Genomic DNA, 20,379 nt, shown 5'->3' with positions numbered 1-20,379 from the left:
TGGGGACTGGGAACACTCTCCAGCCCATTGGGTCTCCGGTGGGGACTGGGAACACTCTCCAGCCCATTGGGTCTCCGGTGGGGACTGGGAACACTCTCCAGCCCATTGGGTCTCCGGTGGGGACTGGGAACACTCTCCAGCCCATTGGGTCTCCGGTGGGGACTGGGAACACTCTCCAGCCCATTGGGTCTCCGGTGGGGACTGGGAACACTCTCCAGCCCATTGGGTCTCCGGTGGGGACTGGGAACACTCTCCAGCCCATTGGGTCTCCGGTGGGGACTGGGAACACTCTCCAGCCCATTGGTCTCCGGTGGGGACTGGGAACACTCTCCAGCCCATTGGGTCTCCGGTGGGGACTGGGAACACTCTCCAGCCCATTGGGTCTCCGGTGGGGACTGGGAACACTCTCCAGCCCATTGGGTCTCCGGTGGGGACTGGGAACACTCTCCAGCCCATTGGGTCTCCGGTGGGGACTGGGAACACTCTCCAGCCCATTGGGTCTCCGGTGGGGACTGGGAACACTCTCCAGCCCATTGGGTCTCCGGTGGGGACTGGGAACACTCTCCAGCCCATTAGGTCTCCGGTGGGGACTGGGAACACTCTCCAGCCCATTAGGTCTCCGGTGGGGACTGGGAACACTCTCCAGCCCATTAGGTCTCCGGTGGGGACTGGGAACACTCTCCAGCCCATTAGGTCTCCGGTGGGGACTGGGAACACTCTCCAGCCCATTAGGTCTCCGGTGGGGACTGGGAACACTCTCCAACCCATTAGGTCTCCGGTGGGGACTGGGAACACTCTCCAGCCCATTAGGTCTCCGGTGGGGACTGGGAACACTCTCCAGCCCATTAGGTCTCCGGTGGGGACTGGGAACACTCTCCAGCCCATTAGGTCTCCGGTGGGGACTGGGAACACTCTCCAGCCCATTAGGTCTCCGGTGGGGACTGGGAACACTCTCCAGCCCATTAGGTCTCCGGTGGGGACTGGGAACACTCTCCAGCCCATTAGGTCTCCGGTGGGGACTGGGAACACTCTCCAGCCCATTAGGTCTCCGGTGGGGACTGGGAACACTCTCCAGCCCATTAGGTCTCCGGTGGGGACTGGGAACACTCTCCAGCCCATTAGGTCTCCGGTGGGGACTGGGAACACTCTCCAGCCCATTAGGTCTCCGGTGGGGACTGGGAACACTCTCCAGCCCATTAGGTCTCCGGTGGGGACTGGGAACACTCTCCAGCCCATTAGGTCTCCGGTGGGGACTGGGAACACTCTCCAGCCCATTAGGTCTCCGGTGGGGACTGGGAACACTCTCCAGCCCATTAGGTCTCCGGTGGGGACTGGGAACACTCTCCAGCCCATTAGGTCTCCGGTGGGGACTGGGAACACTCTCCAGCCCATTAGGTCTCCGGTGGGGACTGGGAACACTCTCCAGCCCATTAGGTCTCCGGTGGGGACTGGGAACTCTCCAGCCCATTAAGTCTCCGGTGGGGACTGGGAACACTCTCCAGCCCATTGGGTCTCCGGTGGGGACTGGGAACTCTCCAGCCCATTGGGTCTCCGGTGGGGACTGGGAACACTCCAGCCCATTGGGTCTCCGGTGGGGACTGGGAACACTCCAGCCCATTGGGTCTCCGGTGGGGACTGGGAACACTCCAGCCCATTGGGTCTCCGGTGGGGACTGGGAACACTCTCCAGCCCATTGGGTCTCCGGTGGGGACTGGGAACACTCTCCAGCCCATTAGGTCTCCGGTGGGGACTGGGAACACTCTCCAGCCCATTAGGTCTCTGGTGGGGACTGGGAACACTCTCCAGCCCATTAGGTCTCTGGTGGGGACTGGGAACACTCTCCAGCCCATTAGGTCTCTGGTGGGGACTGGGAACACTCTCCAGCCCATTAGGTCTCTGGTGGGGACTGGGAACACTCTCCAGCCCATTAGGTCTCTGGTGGGGACTGGGAACACTCTCCAGCCCATTGGGTCTCTGGTGGGGACTGGGAACACTCCAGCCCATTAGGTCTCTGGTGGGGACTGGGAACTCTCCAGCCCATTAGGTCTCTGATGGGGACTGGTGTATCTCCTAAACAAGACTTTGGATCAGATATGTATGAAACCTTTGTTTCAGATGGGTTTGTGTGTCTGCAGAGTAGCGATGCTGTTGAGCAGCCGGTGAAGATACTGCGAGACACCGGGGTGGTCCAATCCTTCATTTTGGATGGTGTTCTGCCTTTGACGCGTCAGCAACTGGTGCTAGAGGCTCACTACAGACCCTTGTTTGATCCCAGGCTGTGTCGCAGCCGGCCACGACCAGGAGACCCATTAGGCGACGCACAATTGGCCGGCATCTAGCTCTGGCCGGCATCACGCTCTAGCAAGTACGTGTGGCGGGCCGGGTGTATGCACACTGATCGCTTCTGCGGTCGCAAGATGTACGGTGTTTCCTCCGACACATCGCTGCTGCTCGCTTCTGGGTTAAGCGAGCAGTGTGTCAAGAAGCAATGCGGCTTGGCGGAGATATGTTGCCGAGGGCGCATGGTTCTCGACCTTTTTTATATTTCTAGACAAACATTCCTTTATCTGATCTTCCCTGTTTTTATTTTGGTTTGCTTCCTGTCTTTAAGTTTTCGTGTGGGCTTAGTGGCTGTCGTGGTGAGTGTCTTTCAGGTTTCAGTTGTTACCCCCACCTCCTCCTTTTGGTTGTTGTTGTCAGTGACTCTTTGTTAGTTCTCCCTTCTGTTTGAGTGTCATTTGGGGTTTTCTTGCTGGGGAACGTGACAAAAGCTTCAGCTGTAAGCTAGCGAGGAAAGTTAGCCTACAAAGCTAGCTGGAAGCTAGCAAGGAAAGTTAGCCTACAAAGCTAGCTGGAAGCTACCGGTACCTTCCTGCATCGTAAAGTTTTTCCAGCCTGTATGGACATTGTTTTGAGAACAGTAATTAACAGTTTCTACATGCCGTGTTGTATTATTCAAGGGTACATTTTTATGCAGCCAGATGGCACTAGTAATGAATGACTAAGTGGGCCAGGCACTTTGCTCTATAAAAAAGGGCTGTGCTGACAGACTTCAGTCTCTCAACCACGCAAGACATTTGACAGAAGTTGGAGTTCTGAACGTAACAAAAATTCCAGTAACAAACTTTTGTTTTTAAATCTAAAAAGTTTCGGTATACCATGCAACACTAACGCACACACACGGATAAAGAAACCCAGTGTGTGTATAAGGTACCTTTAGGTGGTCTCCGACGAGCTCTCAGGGGGTGGTGGCGGTACTGAGCCCCAACAGACTCTTTCCTCTGTGGGTTAGACCGGCCTGGCGCTCCCCTCTCTCCTCCAGTACCACTGGAGCTGTGCTGCTTCACTGTCTGGGGAGAGGGAGGGTCAGTACACAGACATTTAACTAGACAAGTCAGTTAAGAACACATTCTTATTTACAACGACGGCCAAACCCTCCCCTTGTGCGCTGCCCTATGGAACTCCCGCTGATGGCGGGTTGTGATACAGCCCAGAATCGAACCGGGGTCTGTAGTGACATGCGGTGCCTTAGACCACTGTGCCACTCAGGAGAAGAGTAACACTTCCTTCTGCTCACCTCTTTCTTGGCGTCGATCTCAAAGTCGCTGTCGCTGCCCGGGTCTCCCTCTATCTCATCATTACTGAGGGAGGGAGGGATGGGGAGAGGGAAGGGATGGAGAGAGAGAGAGAAGGGATGGAAAGAAAGGGATGGAAAGAAGGGATGGAAAGAGAGAGAGAGAAGGGATGGAAAGAGAGAGAGAGAAGGGATGGAGAGAGAGAAGGATGGGGAGAGGGAGGGATAGAGAGAGAGAAGGGATGGGGAGAGGGAGGGATAGAGAGAGAGAGGGATGGGGAGAGGGAGGGATGGAAAGAGAGAAGGGATAGGGAGAGGGAGGGATGGGGAGAGAGAAGGGATAGAGAAGGGATGGGGAGAGGGAGGGATGGAAAGAGAGAGGGAAGGGATGGAAAGAGAGAGGGAAGGGATGGAGAGAGAGGGATGGAGAGAGAGGGATGGGGAGAGAGGGATGGGGAGAGAGGGATGGGGAGAGAGGGATGGGGAGAGAGGGATGGAGAGAGAGGGATGGAGAGAGGGGATGGAGAGAGAGGGATGGGGAGAGAGGGATGGGGAGAGAGGGATGGGGATAGGGAGAGGGAAGGGGAGAGGGAAGGGATGGAAAGAGAGAGAGAAGGGATGGGGAGGGAAGGGGAGAGGGAAGGGATGGGGAGAGGGAAGGGATGGGGAGAGGGAAGGGATGGGGAGAGGGAGGGATGGGGAGAGGGAGGGATGGGGAGAGGGAAGGGATGGGGAGAGGGAAGGGATGGGGAGAGGGAAGGGATGGGGAGAGGGAGGGATGGGGAGAGGGAGGGATGGGGAGGGAGGGATGGGGAGAGGGAAGGGATAGAGAGAGGGAGGGATGGGGAGAGGGAGGGATGGGGAGAGGGAGGGATGGGGAGAGGGAGGGATGGGGAGAGGGAAGGGATGGGGAGAGGGAGGGATGGGGAGAGGGAGGGATGGGGAGAGGGAGGGATGGGGAGAGGGAGGGATGGGGAGAGGGATGGGATAGAGAGGGGAGGGGATGGGATGGAGGGAGGGAGGGATGGAGAGGAGAGAGGGAGGGATGGGGAGAGAGGGAGGGATGGGATGGGAGGGAGGGATGGAGAGAGGGAGGGATGGAGAGAGGGAGGGATGGAGAGAGGGGGATGGATGGGGAGAGGGAGGGATGGATGGGGAGAGGGAGGGATGGGGATGGGGAGAGGGAGGGATGGGGAGGGAGAGGGAGGGATGGGGAGAAAGAGAAGGGGGATGAATAAGTGACAGAGTGATTCATTTTGTACATTCTTACATTCTGCCACAAATAGCAGGGTGGAGCATGCGCTCCAGCACGTATATTTCACTGGTCATCCCCAAAGCCAATTCCGCCTTTGGCCCCCTTTCCTTCCAGTTCTCTGCTGCCAATGACTGGAACGAACTACAAAAATCACTGAAGGTGGAGACTTATCTCCCTCACTAACTTTAAGCGTCAGCTGTCAGAGCAGCTAACCGATCGCTGCAGCTGTACATAGCCCATCTGTAAATAACTACCTCATCCCCATATTTGTTTTGGTTTACACTCCAGTGTAAATTGCTAAATTGTAATTACTTCGCCACTGTTGGCCTATTTATTGCCTTACTTCATTGGCACACACTGTATACAGATTTTTCTATTGTGTTATTGACTATGTTTTGTTAATTCCATGTGTAACTCTGTTGTTGTTTGTGTCGCACTGCTTTGCTTTATCTTGGCCAGGTCGCAATTGTAAATGAGAACTCGTTCTCAACTGGCCTAACTGGCTAAATAAATGAAATGTAAAATACACATCACCAGAGGAACAGAGTAGGATGAGGGTACGGCTATAAGAACTGGTTGTCTAGTGCGTTGGGAGCAGAGAATAAAAGGAGCAGATTCCTGGGCGTGGTAGGATAGATTCAGGGCATAATGTACAGACAAGGGCATGGTAGGGTGCGAGTACAATGGGGGTAAACCTAGGCATTGAGTGACGATGAGAGAGGTTGCATCTCTGGAAGTGCGGTCTCCGCATGTGTGGGGGGGTGGGACAAGGGGGCTATCTGAGGCATGTTGAGCAGGACTAGGGGCTCCGCAGTAAAATAAAACAATGAGAGCTACCCTAAACAACAGTATACAAGGCATATTGACATTAGAGAGAGGCATAAAGCCATCACAGGTGTTGATTGGGAGAGCTAGGACAACGGGTAAATGGCAATGAATGGGCAGAGGGGTCAGTTAGCTACACACAGGGCCTGAGTTCGAGGCTGGGGCCGACAGAAACAAAATAGGGACTCCTAATCACAGCTGGTTGTGATACAGCTTGGAATCGAACCAGGGTCTGTAGTGACGCCTCTAGCACTGAGATGCAGTGCCTTAGACCTCTGCGCCACACGGGAGCCCTTGTGTGTGTCGAATTGTGTTCCTTTTAAATGGCATAGAAGGCCCTTCTTGCCTTGTTTCTCAGCTTGTTCACAGCTTAGTGGAAGTTACCTGTGGCGCTGATGTTTAGGTTGAGGTATATATTAGTTTGTTCTCTAGTCTCTCCCCTCCCCATGTCTCCCTCCTGTCCACCCCTTCCCCCTCTCCTCCTTACCCCCCTTCCATTCCTTCCCCCTCCATTCCTTCACTCTCTCCTCCTTACCCCCTCCATTCCTTCACTCTCTCCTCCTTACCCCCTCCATTCCTTCACTCTCCTTACCCCCTCCATTCCTTCCCCCTCTCCTCCTTACCCCTCCATTCCTTCCCCCTCTCCTCCTCACCCCCTCCATTCCTTCCCCCTCTCACTCTCTCCTCCTTTACCCCCTCCATTCCTTCCCCTCTCACTCTCCCTCCACCCCCTCCATTCCTTCCCCCTCTCACTCTCTCCTCCTTACCCCCTCCATTCCTTCCCCTCTCACTCTCTCCTCCTTACCCCCTCCATTCCTTCCCCTCTCACTCTCTCCTCCTTACCCCCTCCATTCCTTCCCCCTCTCACTCTCTCCTCCTTACCCCCTCCATTCCTTCCCCTCACTCTCTCCTCCTTACCCTCCTCCATTCCTTCCCCCTCTCACTCTCTCCTCCTTACCCCCTCCATTCCTTCCCCTCTCACTCTCTCCCCTCCTTACCCCCTCCATTCCTTCCCCCTCTCACTCTCTCCTCCTTACCCCCTCCATTCCTTCCCCCTCTCACTCTCTCCTCCTTACCCCCCTCCATTCCTTCCCCCTCTCACTCTCTCCTCCTCACCCATCTTCCTTGTCTGTCTTTCTGACCAATCTTCTAGCCTGTCGGTCCATAACACTGGTTCTGGTCCTGGTCTTCTTCCAGCTGTAGTAGTACCGGACCAGGCCTGAGACCAGCTTATCAGGCAGCTACAGAGAGAGCGAGAGAGAGAGAGGGGAGGACACACACACACAGGGTTAAAGTGTTTTCACAACGCTACAGGTTAAACAGTGTTTTCACAACGCTCCAGGTTAAAGTGTTTTCACAACGCTCCAGGTTAAACACAGTGTTTTCACAACGCTCCAGGTTAAACACAGTGTTTTCACAACGCTCCAGGTTAAACACAGTGTTTTCACAACGCTCCAGGTTAAACAGTGTTTTCACAACGCTCCAGGTTAAACAGTGTTTTCACAACGCTCCAGTGTAGCTCCCCAGTAAGTATCCTCACCATCTGTTGTATACGATGGAAGCTCTTGCCATGGAAGCTGAAGGCCTGTTCAAACAGGACCTTGTCCTCTACGGTCCACTCCTCGGGAAAGGGAGTGAAGTTAGCCAGGTCAGCAAGGGAACACTCCACATCATGTTTATGCCACAGCAACATCCCCAGGGCCTGGACAGACAGACAGAGAGAGCAGTGACATTTAGAGACAGGGCCTGGACAGACAGACAGACAGACAGAGAGAGCAGTGACATTTAGAGACAGGGCCTGGACAGACAGACAGATAGACAGAGAGAGCAATGACATTTAGAGACAGGGCCTGGACAGACAGACAGAGAGAGCAGTGACATTTAGAGACAGGGCCTGGACAGACAGACAGATAGACAGAGAGAGCAGTGACATTTAGAGACAGGGCCTGGACAGACAGACAGACAGAGCAGTGACATTTAGAGACAGGGCCTGGACAGAGAGAGAGCAGTGACATTTAGAGACAGGGCCTGGACAGACAGACCAGTGACATTTAGAGACAGGGCCTGGACAGACATTTAGAGAGAGCAGTGACATTTAGAGACAGGGCCTGGACAGACATTTAGAGAGAGCAGTGACATTTAGAGACAGGGCCTAGACACACAGACAGAGAGAGCAGTGACATTTTGACCCAGGGGAGGGGACAGACAGACAGAGCAGTGACATTTAGAGACAGGGCCTGGACACACAGACAGAGAGAGCAGTGACATTTTGACCCAGGGGAGGGGACAGATTGGAGGATGAATACCCTATTCACTATATGGTGCATTATTTTGAATCAGAGCTCTGAGATAACTACACAGAACAGAAATATAAACACAACATGGAGAGTGTTGGTCCCATGTTTCATGAGCTGAAATTAAAAGATCCCAGAAATGTCCATATGCACAATATGCTTATTTCACTCAAAATTGTGAACAAATTTGTTTACATACTTGTTAGTTAGCATTTCTACTTTGCCAAAATAATCCATCCACCTGACAGGTGTGGCATATCAAGAAGCTGATTAAAACAGCACAATCATTACACAGGTGCACCTTGTGCTGGGGGACAATAAAAGGAACGTTTTGTCACACAACCCAAGTTTTGAGGGAGTGTGAAATTTGTTTGCAGACTCCAGGATTGTCCACCAGAGGTGTTGCCAGAGAATTTAATGTTAATTTCTCTTCATATCCGTATTCCAGTCATGTGAAATTCATAGATTAGGGCCTAATCTTTATTTTATTTACTGATTTCCTAGTGAACTGTGAACTCAGTAAAATCTTTGAAATGTTTTGTTTATATTTGTCGAGTATATTTACTGTTTGTATAAAGTCAGATTGATTGACTGTACCTGTTCCATGTTGTAGCCATGCTTCTCTTTAGCCATCAGAATATACTCATCCACTGGGGGGAGAGAGCGAGCAGAGAGAGAGCGAGCAGAGTGAGAGCAGAGAGAGAGCGAGCAGAGAGAGAGCAGAGCGAGCAGAGTGAGAGAGAGAGCAGAGAGAGCAGAGCGAGCAGAGTGAGAGCGAGCAGAGAGAGAGCGAGCAGAGAGAGAGAGAGCAGAGAGAGAGAGAGCAGAGAGAGAGCAGAGCGAGCAGAGTGAGAGAGAGCGAGCAGAGTAAGCAGAGAGAGAGCAGAGAGAGAGCAGAGTGAGAGAGAGGGAGCAGAGTGAGAGAGAGAGAGCAGAGTGAGAGAGAGGGAGCAGAGTGAGAGGGAGAGTGAGAGAGAGAGCAGAGTGAGAGAGAGAGAGAGCAGAGTGAGAGAGAGAGAGAGAGCAGAGTGAGAGAGGGAGAGCAGAGTGAGAGAGAGAGGGAGAGCAGAGTGAGAGAGGGAGAGCAGAGTGAGCAGAGAGAGAGAGCAGAGTGAGAGAGAGGGAGCAGAGAGAGCAGAGGGAGGGAGAGTGAGCAGAGAGAGCGACAGAGCCAGAGAGTTGTTTATTTCACTTTTGTTTTATCTACTTCACTTGCTTTGGCAATGTTAACATATGTTTCCCATGCCAATAAAGCCCTTGAATTGAATTGAAAGAGAGAGCAAAGAATTTAAACTGTCAGATAATAGTATAGTGTGTGTGTTTACACATGGCGTCAGAGATGAGACTGTTGGGGCACCACACCAGCATACTCCTCTGCTCCTTCTCATTGTAGCGGCTTGGAGTGTCTGTGTGCGCACACACACACGTCAGTCATACATTCCTTATTTTCTCTCACTCCATCTGTCACATACACAGCCAAATAATCAAAACCCCCCCCTTCCCTCTCTGGTACCTGGGTTTAATTCAGGTATCTGTGCCTGGTAGTCTCCTCCCACTCGAATCATACTGTCTGTGGAGAGAGAAAAGAGGGATGATTAGAGGAAGAGACCGCAGAGGAAGAGAGAGACATCAGCTGAGAGAGAACTAGCAATAAGGCCAGAGAGAGTTAGCGATAAGCCCAGAGAGAGAGAGAGAACTAGCGATAAGCCCAGAGAAAATTAGCAATAAGCCCGGAGAGAGAGTTAGCGATAAGCCCGGAGAGAGAGTTAGCGATAAGCCCGGAGAGAGAGAGTACTAGCGATAAGCCCGGAGAGAGAGTTAGCGATAAGCCCGGAGAGAGAGTTAGCGATAAGCCCGGAGAGAGTTAGCGATAAGCCCGGAGAGAGAGAGTTAGCGATAAGCCCGGAGAGAGAGAGTTAGCGATAAGCCCCGAGAGAGAGAGTTAGCGATAAGCCCGGAGAGAGAGAGTTAGCGATAAGCCCGGAGAGAGAGAGTTAGCGATAAGCCCGGAGAGAGAGAGTTAGCGATAAGCCCGGAGAGAGAGAGTTAGCGATAAGCCCGGAGAGAGAGAGTTAGCGATAAGCCCGGAGAGAGAGAGTTAGCGATAAGCCCGGAGAGAGAGAGTTAGCGATAAGCCCGGAGAGAGAGTTAGCGATAAGCCCGGAGAGAGAGTTAGCGATAAGCCCGGAGAGAGAGTTAGCGATAAGCCCGGAGAGAGAGCGATAAGCCCGGAGAGAGTTAGCGATAAGCCCGGAGAGAGTTAGCGATAAGCCCGGAGAGAGTTAGCGATAAGCCCGGAGAGAGTATTAGCGATAAACCCAGAGAGAGAGAGAGAGTATTAGCGATAAACCCAGAGAGAGAGAGAGTATTAGCGATAAGCCCGGAGAGAGAGAGTATTAGCGATAAGCCCGGAGAGAGAGTATTAGCGATAAGCCCAGAGAGAGAGAGTAATAGCGATAAGCCCAGAGAGAGTATTAGCAATAAGCCCAGAGAGAGAGAGTATTAGTGATAAGCCCACAGAGAGTATTAGTGATAAACCCACAGAGAGAGAGTATTAGTGATAAGCCCAGAGAGAGTTTCCGATAAGCCCAGAGAGAGAGAATTAGTGATAAACCCAGAGAGAGAGTATTAGTGATAAACCCAGAGAGAGAGAGTATTAGTGATAAGCCCAGAGAGAGAGAGAGAGTATTAGTGATAAACCCAGAGAGAGAATTAGCGATAAACCCAGAGAGAGAGAGTATTAGCGATAAACCCAGAGAGAGAGTATTAGTGATAAGCCCACAGAGAGAGAGAGATAAACCCACAGAGAGAGAGAGTATTAGTGATAAGCCCACAGAGAGAGTATTAGTGATACACCCAGAGAGAGAGAGAGTATTAGTGATAAGCCCACAGAGAGAGAGAGAGTATTAGTGATAAGCCCACAGAGAGAGAGAGAGTATTAGTGATAAGCCCACAGAGAGAGAGAGTATTAGTGATAAGCCCACAGAGAGAGAGAGAGTATTAGCGATAAGCCCACAGAGAGAGAGAGAGAGAGTATTAGCGATAAGCCCAGAGAGAGACAGACGAGCAGAGAGACAAGCAGAGAGGGAGCGTGAGAGATTTGTCCGATTCAGCTGCCCTGCGCACCGGGTAGGCGAACTGTTGCCATTTTGAACAATTTCATGTGTGAGGGCACAAACTCTGCCTCCCTGGCGGGCCCAGAGAGCAAATCAAGTGCACTATAGGCCGACCGCTGGCCAATCGGATGGCTCAGATTACCATGTCTGCAGTAATGTAGCATGGCATAAAAGACAGCTACTGTGAGATTTCAAAACATTTAAAACCACAACTAGAGAGACTGTCAACGAATACAACAAAGAGCTGCTGTTTTTATGAGTGACTTGATGCTCTTACTCAGCCCTGTCAACACTTTGTATTAAACACTTGTGTAACCCATAAAATGCACGTTCTTCCTATTTCCACTCAGCGCTACAACAAGCACTGCAGCTGTAATGAATGAGTATCAATAGACTTTGTTGTTGTTATTGTTATTAGTGGATTGGGTATTTTTTTATATCAAAGACATGCTGTTTTTGACTCTCTCTCTCTACCACACCTGCTGTCTCGAACTCTGAATGATCGGCTATGAAAAGCCAACTGACATTACTCCTGAGGTGCTGACCTGTTGCACCCTCTCCAACCACTGTGATTATTATTTGACCCTGCTGGTCATTTATGAACATTTGAATATCTTGACGAGATATTCAAGACGGAGCTGCTCTTCCTCCCGGGGAAGGACTGCCCGTTCCATGATCTCGCCATCACGGTTGACAACTCCATTGTGTCCTCCTCCCAGAGCGCTAAGAACCTTGGCGTGATCCTGGACAACACCCTGTCGTTCTCAACTAACATCATGGCGGTGGCCCGTTCTTGTAGGTTCATGCTCTACAACATCCGCAGAGTACGACCCTGCCTCACACAGGAAGCAGCGCAGGTCCTAATCCAGGCACTTGTCATCTCCCGTCTGGATTACTGCAACTCGCTGTTGGCTGGGCTCCCTGCCTGTGCCATTAAACCCCTACAACTCATCCAGAACGCCGCAGCCCGTCTGGTGTTCAACCTTCCCAAGTTCTCTCACGTCACCCCGCTCCTCCGCTCTCTCCACTGGCTTCCAGTTGAAGCTCGCATCCGCTACAAGACCATGGTGCTTGCCTACGGAGCTGTGAGGGGAACGGCACCTCAGTACCTCCAGGCTCTGATCAGGCCCTACACCCAAACAAGGGCACTGCGTTCATCCACCTCTGGCCTGCTCGCCTCCCTACCACTGAGGAAGTACAGTTCCCGCGCAGCCCAGTCAAAACTGTTCGCTGCTCTGGCCCCCCAATGGTGGAACAAACTCCCTCACGACGCCAGGACAGCGGAGTCAATCACCACCTTCCGGAGACACCTGAAACCCCACCTCTTTCAGGAATACCTAGGATAGGATAAAGTAATCCTTCTCACCCCCCCCTAAAAGATTTAGATGCACTATTGTAAAGTGGCTGTTCCACTGGATGTCTTAAGGTGAACGCACCAATTTGTAAGTCGCTCTGGATAAGAGCGTCTGCTAAATGACTTAAATGTTAAATGTTAAATCTTGGCCATGTTCTGTTATAATCTCCACCCGGCACAGCCAGAAGAGGACTGGCTTCCCCTCAGAGCCTGGTTCCTCTCTAGGTTTTGGCCTTTCTAGGGAGTTTTTCCTAGCCACCGTGCTTCTACACCTGCATTGCTTGCTGTTTGGGGTTTTAGGCTGTTTTCTGTACAGCACTTTGATATATCAGCTTATGTAACAAGGACTTTATAAATATATTTGATTGATTGATTTCACTTTCTCTCCCTCTCCTTTCTCTCCGACCCTCAGTCTGCTGCTCTCCCTCCGCTGAGACTGACCCTCAGTCTGCTGCTCTCCCTCCGCTGAGACTGACCCTCAGTCTGCTGCTCTCCCTCCGCTGAGACTGACCCTCAGTCTGCTGCTCTCTCCCTCCGCTGAGACTGGCTCTCAGTCTGTTGCTCTCTCCCTCCGCTGAGACTGACTCTGTCTGTTGCTCTCTCCCTCCGCTGAGACTGACTCTCAGTCTGTTGCTCTCTCCCTCCGCTGAGACTGACTCTGTCTGTTGCTCTCTCCCTCCGCTGAGACTGACTCTCAGTCTGTTGCTCTCTCCCTCCGCTGAGACTGACTCAGTCTGTTGCTCTCTCCCTCCGCTGAGACTGACTCTCAGTCTGCTGAGACTGACCCTCAGTCTGCTGCTCTCTCCCTCCGCTGAGACTGACTCTGTCTGTTGCTCTCTCCCTCCGCTGAGACTGACTCTCAGTCTGCTGCGCTCTCCCTCCGCTGAGACTGACTCTCAGTCTGCTGCGCTCTCCCTCCGCTGAGACTGACTCTCAGTCTGTTGCTCTCTCCCTCCGCTGAGACTGACTCTCAGTCTGTTGCTCTCTCCCTCCGCTGAGACTGACTCTCAGTCTGTTGCTCTCTCCCTCCGCTGAGACTGACTCTCAGTCTGCTGCTCTCTCCCTCCGCTGAGACTGACTCTGTCTGCTGCTCTCTCCCTCCGCTGAGACTGACCCTCAGTCTGCTGCTCTCTCCCTCCGCTGAGACTGACCCTCAGTCTGCTGCTCTCTCCCTCCGCTGAGACTGACCCTCAGATGCAGGCACCATCAGCCCAGTAAAATAAAAAGCACATGATTTAAAAATGTTTGGTCACTTAGCTGTGTTTCACAAGTAATAAAACAACGGATCTATTACCGGTATGATCATATAGCCTACCTCAAATGTAGAAATATAAATGTTAAGAACAGGCTCAAACAGCAATGCATTGGCAGGGCAATTCAAGCAAAGCCAATATGCAGTGATACTGTATTGGGCCTATAGCTTCCTTCCGTTTTTTTTTTTAAAAGTCATGCTATTAAAATAAAATAAAAACATCTGAGCGGTAGATCTCAGCTTGCATTTTGACTCAAAGTGATATTGACTCAGAAAAAGAAGGTTGGTGACCACTGTTCTAGAGTTTTCCCCTGTTAACACCATCACTGTTCTAGAGTTTTCCCCTGTTAACACCATCACTGTTCTAGAGTTTTCCCCTGTTAACACCATCACTGTTCTAGAGCTTTCCCCTGTTAACACCATCACTGTTCTAGAGTTTTCCCCTGTTAACACCATCAACGTTTCCCTTTACTGTGGCAATTGTGATCGACTGAACACAATATTAGCCACTTTTAATGCAAAATATTTTGTTGTAGGATTCTATTGTATAGACATGCACTACTCAGCACAGACTAGTGCACCATAACCAATCAGAGCTCCAGTAGGCCTATATGCATATAGACAATTGCCATATATGGATCTGTGCCAGGCACTTTGAACTGGACTGTGTTTACAGCATGAGCGGTCGTGAGTAGATGCGCTTGTTTTGAGATCATAGTGAGAGCTGCATGTAGCCACGTGTGCACATTTTGTTCATATCCTTTGCTAGTTAGTGAGTTATTAGCCCAGTTATAGATAATTTATTCATATCCTTTGCTAGTTAGTGAGTTATTAGCCCAGTTATAGATCATTTGTAGTCAGCAATAGAGGAGTGATTGACTCCTACAAGAGCACAAAATGTATACATTTCTAGACATCTTTGAAAAGCCAGTCAGGTAAACAGCTTCTTTTTTTTTGTCTTAAAGGGGCAGTGTTATATTTTGAGACAGGCTTGAATAAGCTAAGTATCCAATAGGTAATTTATCACATTCTCTGTAATAATGGTATGGGATTAATAATGCATTTTATTTTGTAAAGTGGTATCTAGCATCAAACAACATTTTCAGTCACCACCTTGTGAGAAGGACAAGTGGATAAACAGGTTCATGTCAAGCCCTGCATGTTATGGAATGTGGGCCTTCATTGAACACTGAATGACAGAACAGCTGTTTCCATGTTAACATGTTATGGGATGCATTTTCTCCATTGTGTTCGATTCCAGGCTGCATCACAACCGGTCGTGATTGGACGTCCCATAGGGCGGCGCACAATTGGCCCAGCGTCGTCCAGGTTTGGCCCAGCGTCGTCCAGGTTTGGCCCAGCGTCGCCTAGCGTCGTCCAGGTTTGGCCCAGCGTCGTCCAGGTTTGGCCCATCGTCGTCCAGGTTTGGCCCAGCGTCGTCCAGGTTTGGCCCAGCGTCGTCCAGGTTTGGCCCAGCGTCGCCTAGCGACGTCCAGGTTTGGCCCAGCGTCGTCCAGGTTTGGCCCAGCGTCGTCCAGGTTTGGCCCAGCGTCGTCCAGGTTTGGCCCAGCGTCGTCCAGGTTTGGCCACCGGTAGGACGTCATTGTAAATAAAGGATTTGTTCTTAACTGACTCGCCTAGTTTGAGTTTGAGTTTATTTTTTATTTTTACAGGGACAGTGCACATTAACCTCTTCAGTCGACCCTCTACTTTTTTGAACATTCTGTTAAAAATCGCGCAACATTTCAGCGCCCTGCTACTCATGCCAGGAATATAGTATATGCATTTGCTTAGTCTGTGTGGATAGAAAACACTCAGACGTTTAAAAAACTGGTTAAATCACTGCTGTGGCTTTACCAGAACGGCATTTACATCGAAAAGCACAGGAAAAACTGATCACTGAAAATGGGGAAAATATATCCATGCGCTACTTGAACCCATTGATAAACGTGAACCACAATTAATTGACTGAGGTTGCAGTACCTACAGCTTCCACAGGGTGTCTAGAGTCTTGTCATTTCCCTTCAAGTTTTTTCTTGGTCAAACACATACAGGACACCGTATCTAATCCGGTCTAGGACCGGATATTTTCGTTGAGTTTCTAGCCGGACATTTTTCCAGACGGACAGCTAATGATCTTTACATCGCCTCCTGATGAATTTTATCGCTTATTAACGTTTACTAATACCTAAAGTTGCATTACAAACGTATTTCGAAGTGTTTTGTGAAAGTTTATCGTCGACTTTTTGAATTTTAAAAAATGACGTTACGTTTTGAAACGATGTTTTTTTTGTTTATCACACAGTCTACATATAACGATATCTAGGCTTTATATGGACCGATTTAATCGAAATAAAGACCCAAATAGTGTTTATGGGACATCTAGGAGTGCCAACAAAGAAGATGGTGAAAGGTAATGAATGTTTTCTATTTTTTGTGCGGTTTGTGTAACGCCGAAATGCTAATTATTTTGTTTACGTCCCCTGTGGGTCTTTTGGGGTGTTGCATGCTATCAGATAATAGCTTCTCATGCTTTCGCCGAAAAGCATTTTAAAAATCTGACTTGTTGCCTGGATTCACAACGAGTGTAGCTTTAATTCGATACCCTGCATGTGTATTTTAATGAACTTTTGAGTTTTAACTAATACTATTAGCATTTAGCGTAGCGCATTTGCATTTCCAGAGCTCTAGTTGGGACGCAAGCGTCCCGAGTAGAAGCAACAGGTTAATCAACGTTTCAGTAAAAGTGCCGGTTTTAGCCAGCCGGCTAATTTTCAACCGCAGTCCCTGGGCAGGTTATTAAAAACAATTACAATATAGACAATAGCAACATAGGACAAGCAAGACATAGCAACATAGGACAAGAAGACATAGCATACAGACAGAGCAACATAGGAGAAGCAAGACGTAGCATACAGACAGAACAAAAAGCAGCAAGACAAAATTCATAAAAGCAACAAAGTGTTTCCACACCTCACAAGCTACAGACAACATGGAAAGCGGCAACACACAGCTAGGGACCATGTTCACAAATCTGATTGACCTTTAGCCATGTCTTCAAGCATTTAGTGAAAGTGTGATATGTGGTGCAGTTATGTGTGTCTGATGGCACTGTATTCCAGACATGGGAAGCTCTCACAGAGAATGCAGATTTACTAAAGGTGCTTTTCCTTAGGGGAACTATACAGTCACCTCTCATGGCAGACCTTGTGGATCTGCTGCCATATGTCTGGGTTTTCTGTTTAACAAAAATATAGTTAAATAAAAGGTTAAATAAAATAAAATAAAGACCACTCTGTTAGACATTATGATCAAATATCCTCGGTAACCTACACGGCCACTGTTAAACCGATAACTTAATAAGGGTACAGCCTCAGTGTTCACGCTAAAGTCGTGCTGGAAGTTGCTTAAATGGAAGCACACAGAACGAAATGGGGAGGGACTGTGTTTTTTGTCTGTTGTCAACTCTTCTGTGCTTTTGAGCGTGTATTTTCCTGTCATGAACTGAGTAGGTATGACGACGGTAAGAAAATGATGAGACAGTAGTGAGCACACAAACTATTATTGTGGATAGTTAGATTAATATAATAAATTGCACACGCTTTGAAAGAACAATTTCTCTAATAATCCTGTTTACACGGACACATCTGAGATCGGGCTGCCTGATGAGACTTTTGATAAATGCAGAAAAATCACCAATCAAAATAAACTTTATACCATGTTATTTTCTAGCCCTTTACCCCCGAATTTGACCTGTGTGTGTGTGTGTGTGTGTGTACCGTGAGCGTGCTCCTCATCGCTGCTGTCCTCCTCCGAGTGTTGGTTGTTTCCATTGATTTTAGCCCTGCTCCTAGACAGAACGCCGCTCCCCGACCGCTCCATCACCGAGGGCATACTGCAACACACACACACACACACAGAGATAAAGCATAGGCCTACACATTCTACATCACTAAGGAAAAGTCCTGTCACCAATCAGCACACACATTAACTCAACCCAGCAACAAAATACCAAACTTCCAAAGCCCTCAGTATAGCAGAGATTAACAATCTGTTTTCCACTAAGCACACGTACATGCACACTAATAATTCAATAATAAATGTAGTATGTTAGTAGGCTGAGTACGACATCAGTCATGTGAAAACTTCACTCTCCTTAAAACAGTGATAGATCATCATTTATGTAAGAATACTCTGGTTAAAACACAAGTTTTTAAGAGCAATCTTTCAAATGATTAGGACGTGTAAACACCTTTTTTCAAGCAGAGTTCCAGCGCTGTGTATTTGATCTGTACATGTGCTAACAGCAGCAGTTCAAGACTCTCTCTCTTTTGTGCAAGTGAAGTGAGTTCGGGAACAACTGAAAGTATCTTAGTTTGAAATAGTTTTCACATACAAACTTTATCTGTCCGAACTCAGGATAAAATGTTCTTCCCAAAAATAACGTGGTCAAGTGTGGTAGAGGGTTTTATTTTGATTGGTGATTTTCTGCGTTTATCATGATTCCCATCAGGCAGCCTGATTTCAGATGTGTCCATGTAAACAGGATTATTAGAGAAATTGTTGTTCTTGCAAAGCATTTAAACATTTTAAACAAATGATTATATTTAAAAATCAGGCTATTCACAATAAATCACATTATTTTGTGCAATGTAACCGTGCTCACTACTGTCTCATTCTCATCAGCCTCTTACTGTGGTTATCAACCCCAACTCCTCATAATAGCAAAAATACACACACATACCAACCTGGTCTCAGAACATTTCGTATTATTCTGTACGTAAATCCGAGACACTCCATTTAGTAAGATATGTATCAATTTGTGGATGTCCATCACTCCTTTTCGTATGTTCTCAAAACGTAACATATGTTACGAATTTGCAATAAGTAGTTAGCAATGATTATGCCTTCAATAACCATCTGTTTTATGTAATCATACAAAAACGTCACACTAAATGGAACATCTCGGAGATACGTACAGAATAATACTAAATTCTCTGAGACCAGGTTGCATATACACACACTCAAACAAAAGCAATTTAGAGTTCACAGCGGAAGAATAACACAGTTAATCCAGTATCTGGCTACACAACGAGGAGTCACATGTTCAACTATCAAGTGGGGAAACATCAAAACACACCACACACACACAGCCTATGCCAAACATCAAAACACACACAGCCTATGCCAAACTATGTGTGTGTGATGTGAAGTAAGTTCTCTGTCTTGGGGGGAGGCGCGCGCTAACGTTCGTGCAGTGACACAAAAGACTAGACGGTCACCTCGGGACAAGACATCTTCCGGTTTCAAATGTTCCCGTTAAACCGACTTTTGTCGTTATACCGACCACAAGAGACGTGAAACGAACTCTACATACAGTTAGCAAATTAATAGAACAGTTGTACATTCAATAGCTGTCATTTTTTTGGTACATTTTGTCGGAAAAATGGGTCTGTCAACAAGAGCCGAGTTCCACACAATGTATGCATCATCACAAAGTTCACTTAACTGTAACATCACGGCAAAACACAACACTTACATTTTAGGACCTATGTTTTTTGTTGTTGTGATAACCGTTACAAGCCTAATTTAAGAAAATAATGTCCTGTAATACTGATTAAAAACCACTCAGAAGATATTGCCGTAGTATAGTATTCGGCCTCATTCACAATGCTGTTGGCCTTTGTCTACTTGCCCAATGCTGGTCCAAGCCACATAAACGGTGCCAGTCTGTGTGTAACATTAAACTCACACTTGAGGTAGGATTGTAGACTAATCAAGGCAACAACAAACAGAAAACGTTGATTTCATGGCAACAGATAAATAAACTATGAACAAATATCAAAGTGATCGATATCATTACTGTCCCACCGGTCGCCAAAGCCCGCCCCTTTCACTTTTTTTGTTGCAACTTGATTGATTGATTACATAGACCAGCCAACACATTTCTACAGGGTAGTAGCTAGCATCTACATTAGTTGCAATATAAACCTTAGCAATCTTGCCTTAACTTTTAGACAGTGTAAAATATTAGCAAAAAACTGGCTGACTAGTTACTAAGCTATTTCCCCTAATATTAAATAATAACAGCCATTGGAAAGTAATTAATTTGGGACACTCACTAGTGTGAGTGCTACTGGCCCAAAACACATTCATATCAACCATTAGCTATTTCCCGAAAAGTCTAGCATTGGAATCCCATCTTGGTAACTATTACCATGATGTTGCTTCTAGAAAGCCAGTTACAATCCTTATTAATCAATTATACAGATATTATTTGGGGTTAAGTATCAGTTCAACTCACAAATGACTAAATATATTTGTTTTCTTTCTCGTATTCTCCAAAGAGGGGGGAATCTTTGTCACAATCTCTCATATTCTCACTCTTCCTCGACTCTCGCTCAAAACCACATCCAAATTAGTAGTGACAAGAATATACAACAACGTGTTTCCATAGAACCGGCTTAAAAAAAAAAAAACATTGAATAAATAATGAAATCTTGTCCCACCTCCGTTCTCTCCTCCTTTCCTCTGCCCTCCGTTGATAATATATCTTTCAACTTTCAATCCTTTTGTTATCGCCAGGCTAACGTCGGTGGGGGGGTAGGGGTGTGGGGGGGGGTAGCTAGTACTATTCCAGTTGTTGGTCGCTACTAGTTGGCGTTGTGGACGTTTTGGATTCGTTGTACAAGTCGGGATAGCAGTTCAA

At 48.4% G+C, this 20,379-nt stretch overlaps 1 protein-coding gene across 1 annotated transcript in view; it reads right to left on the bottom strand.

The window, feature by feature from the left end:
• The window catches only part of rcor2 (REST corepressor 2), a 27,536-nt gene extending 7,157 nt beyond the window's left edge, over positions 1-20,379 (bottom strand). Inside the window, 9 exon segments of the mRNA XM_029649560.2 lie at positions 3,215-3,350; positions 3,578-3,641; positions 6,771-6,895; positions 7,195-7,356; positions 8,546-8,598; positions 9,274-9,354; positions 9,462-9,518; positions 17,450-17,565; positions 20,180-20,379. Of these exon segments, the coding sequence (XP_029505420.2) occupies positions 3,215-3,350; positions 3,578-3,641; positions 6,771-6,895; positions 7,195-7,356; positions 8,546-8,598; positions 9,274-9,354; positions 9,462-9,518; positions 17,450-17,564 (793 nt within the window). The 5' untranslated portion in view covers position 17,565; positions 20,180-20,379.

The sequence above is a fragment of the Oncorhynchus nerka genome, linkage group LG12 (assembly GCF_034236695.1).
Source record: "Oncorhynchus nerka isolate Pitt River linkage group LG12, Oner_Uvic_2.0, whole genome shotgun sequence".
Classification (NCBI taxonomy): domain Eukaryota; kingdom Metazoa; phylum Chordata; class Actinopteri; order Salmoniformes; family Salmonidae; genus Oncorhynchus; species Oncorhynchus nerka.
Note: the sequence above shows the minus strand (reverse complement) of the source record. Positions and strands in the feature narration are given on the sequence as shown.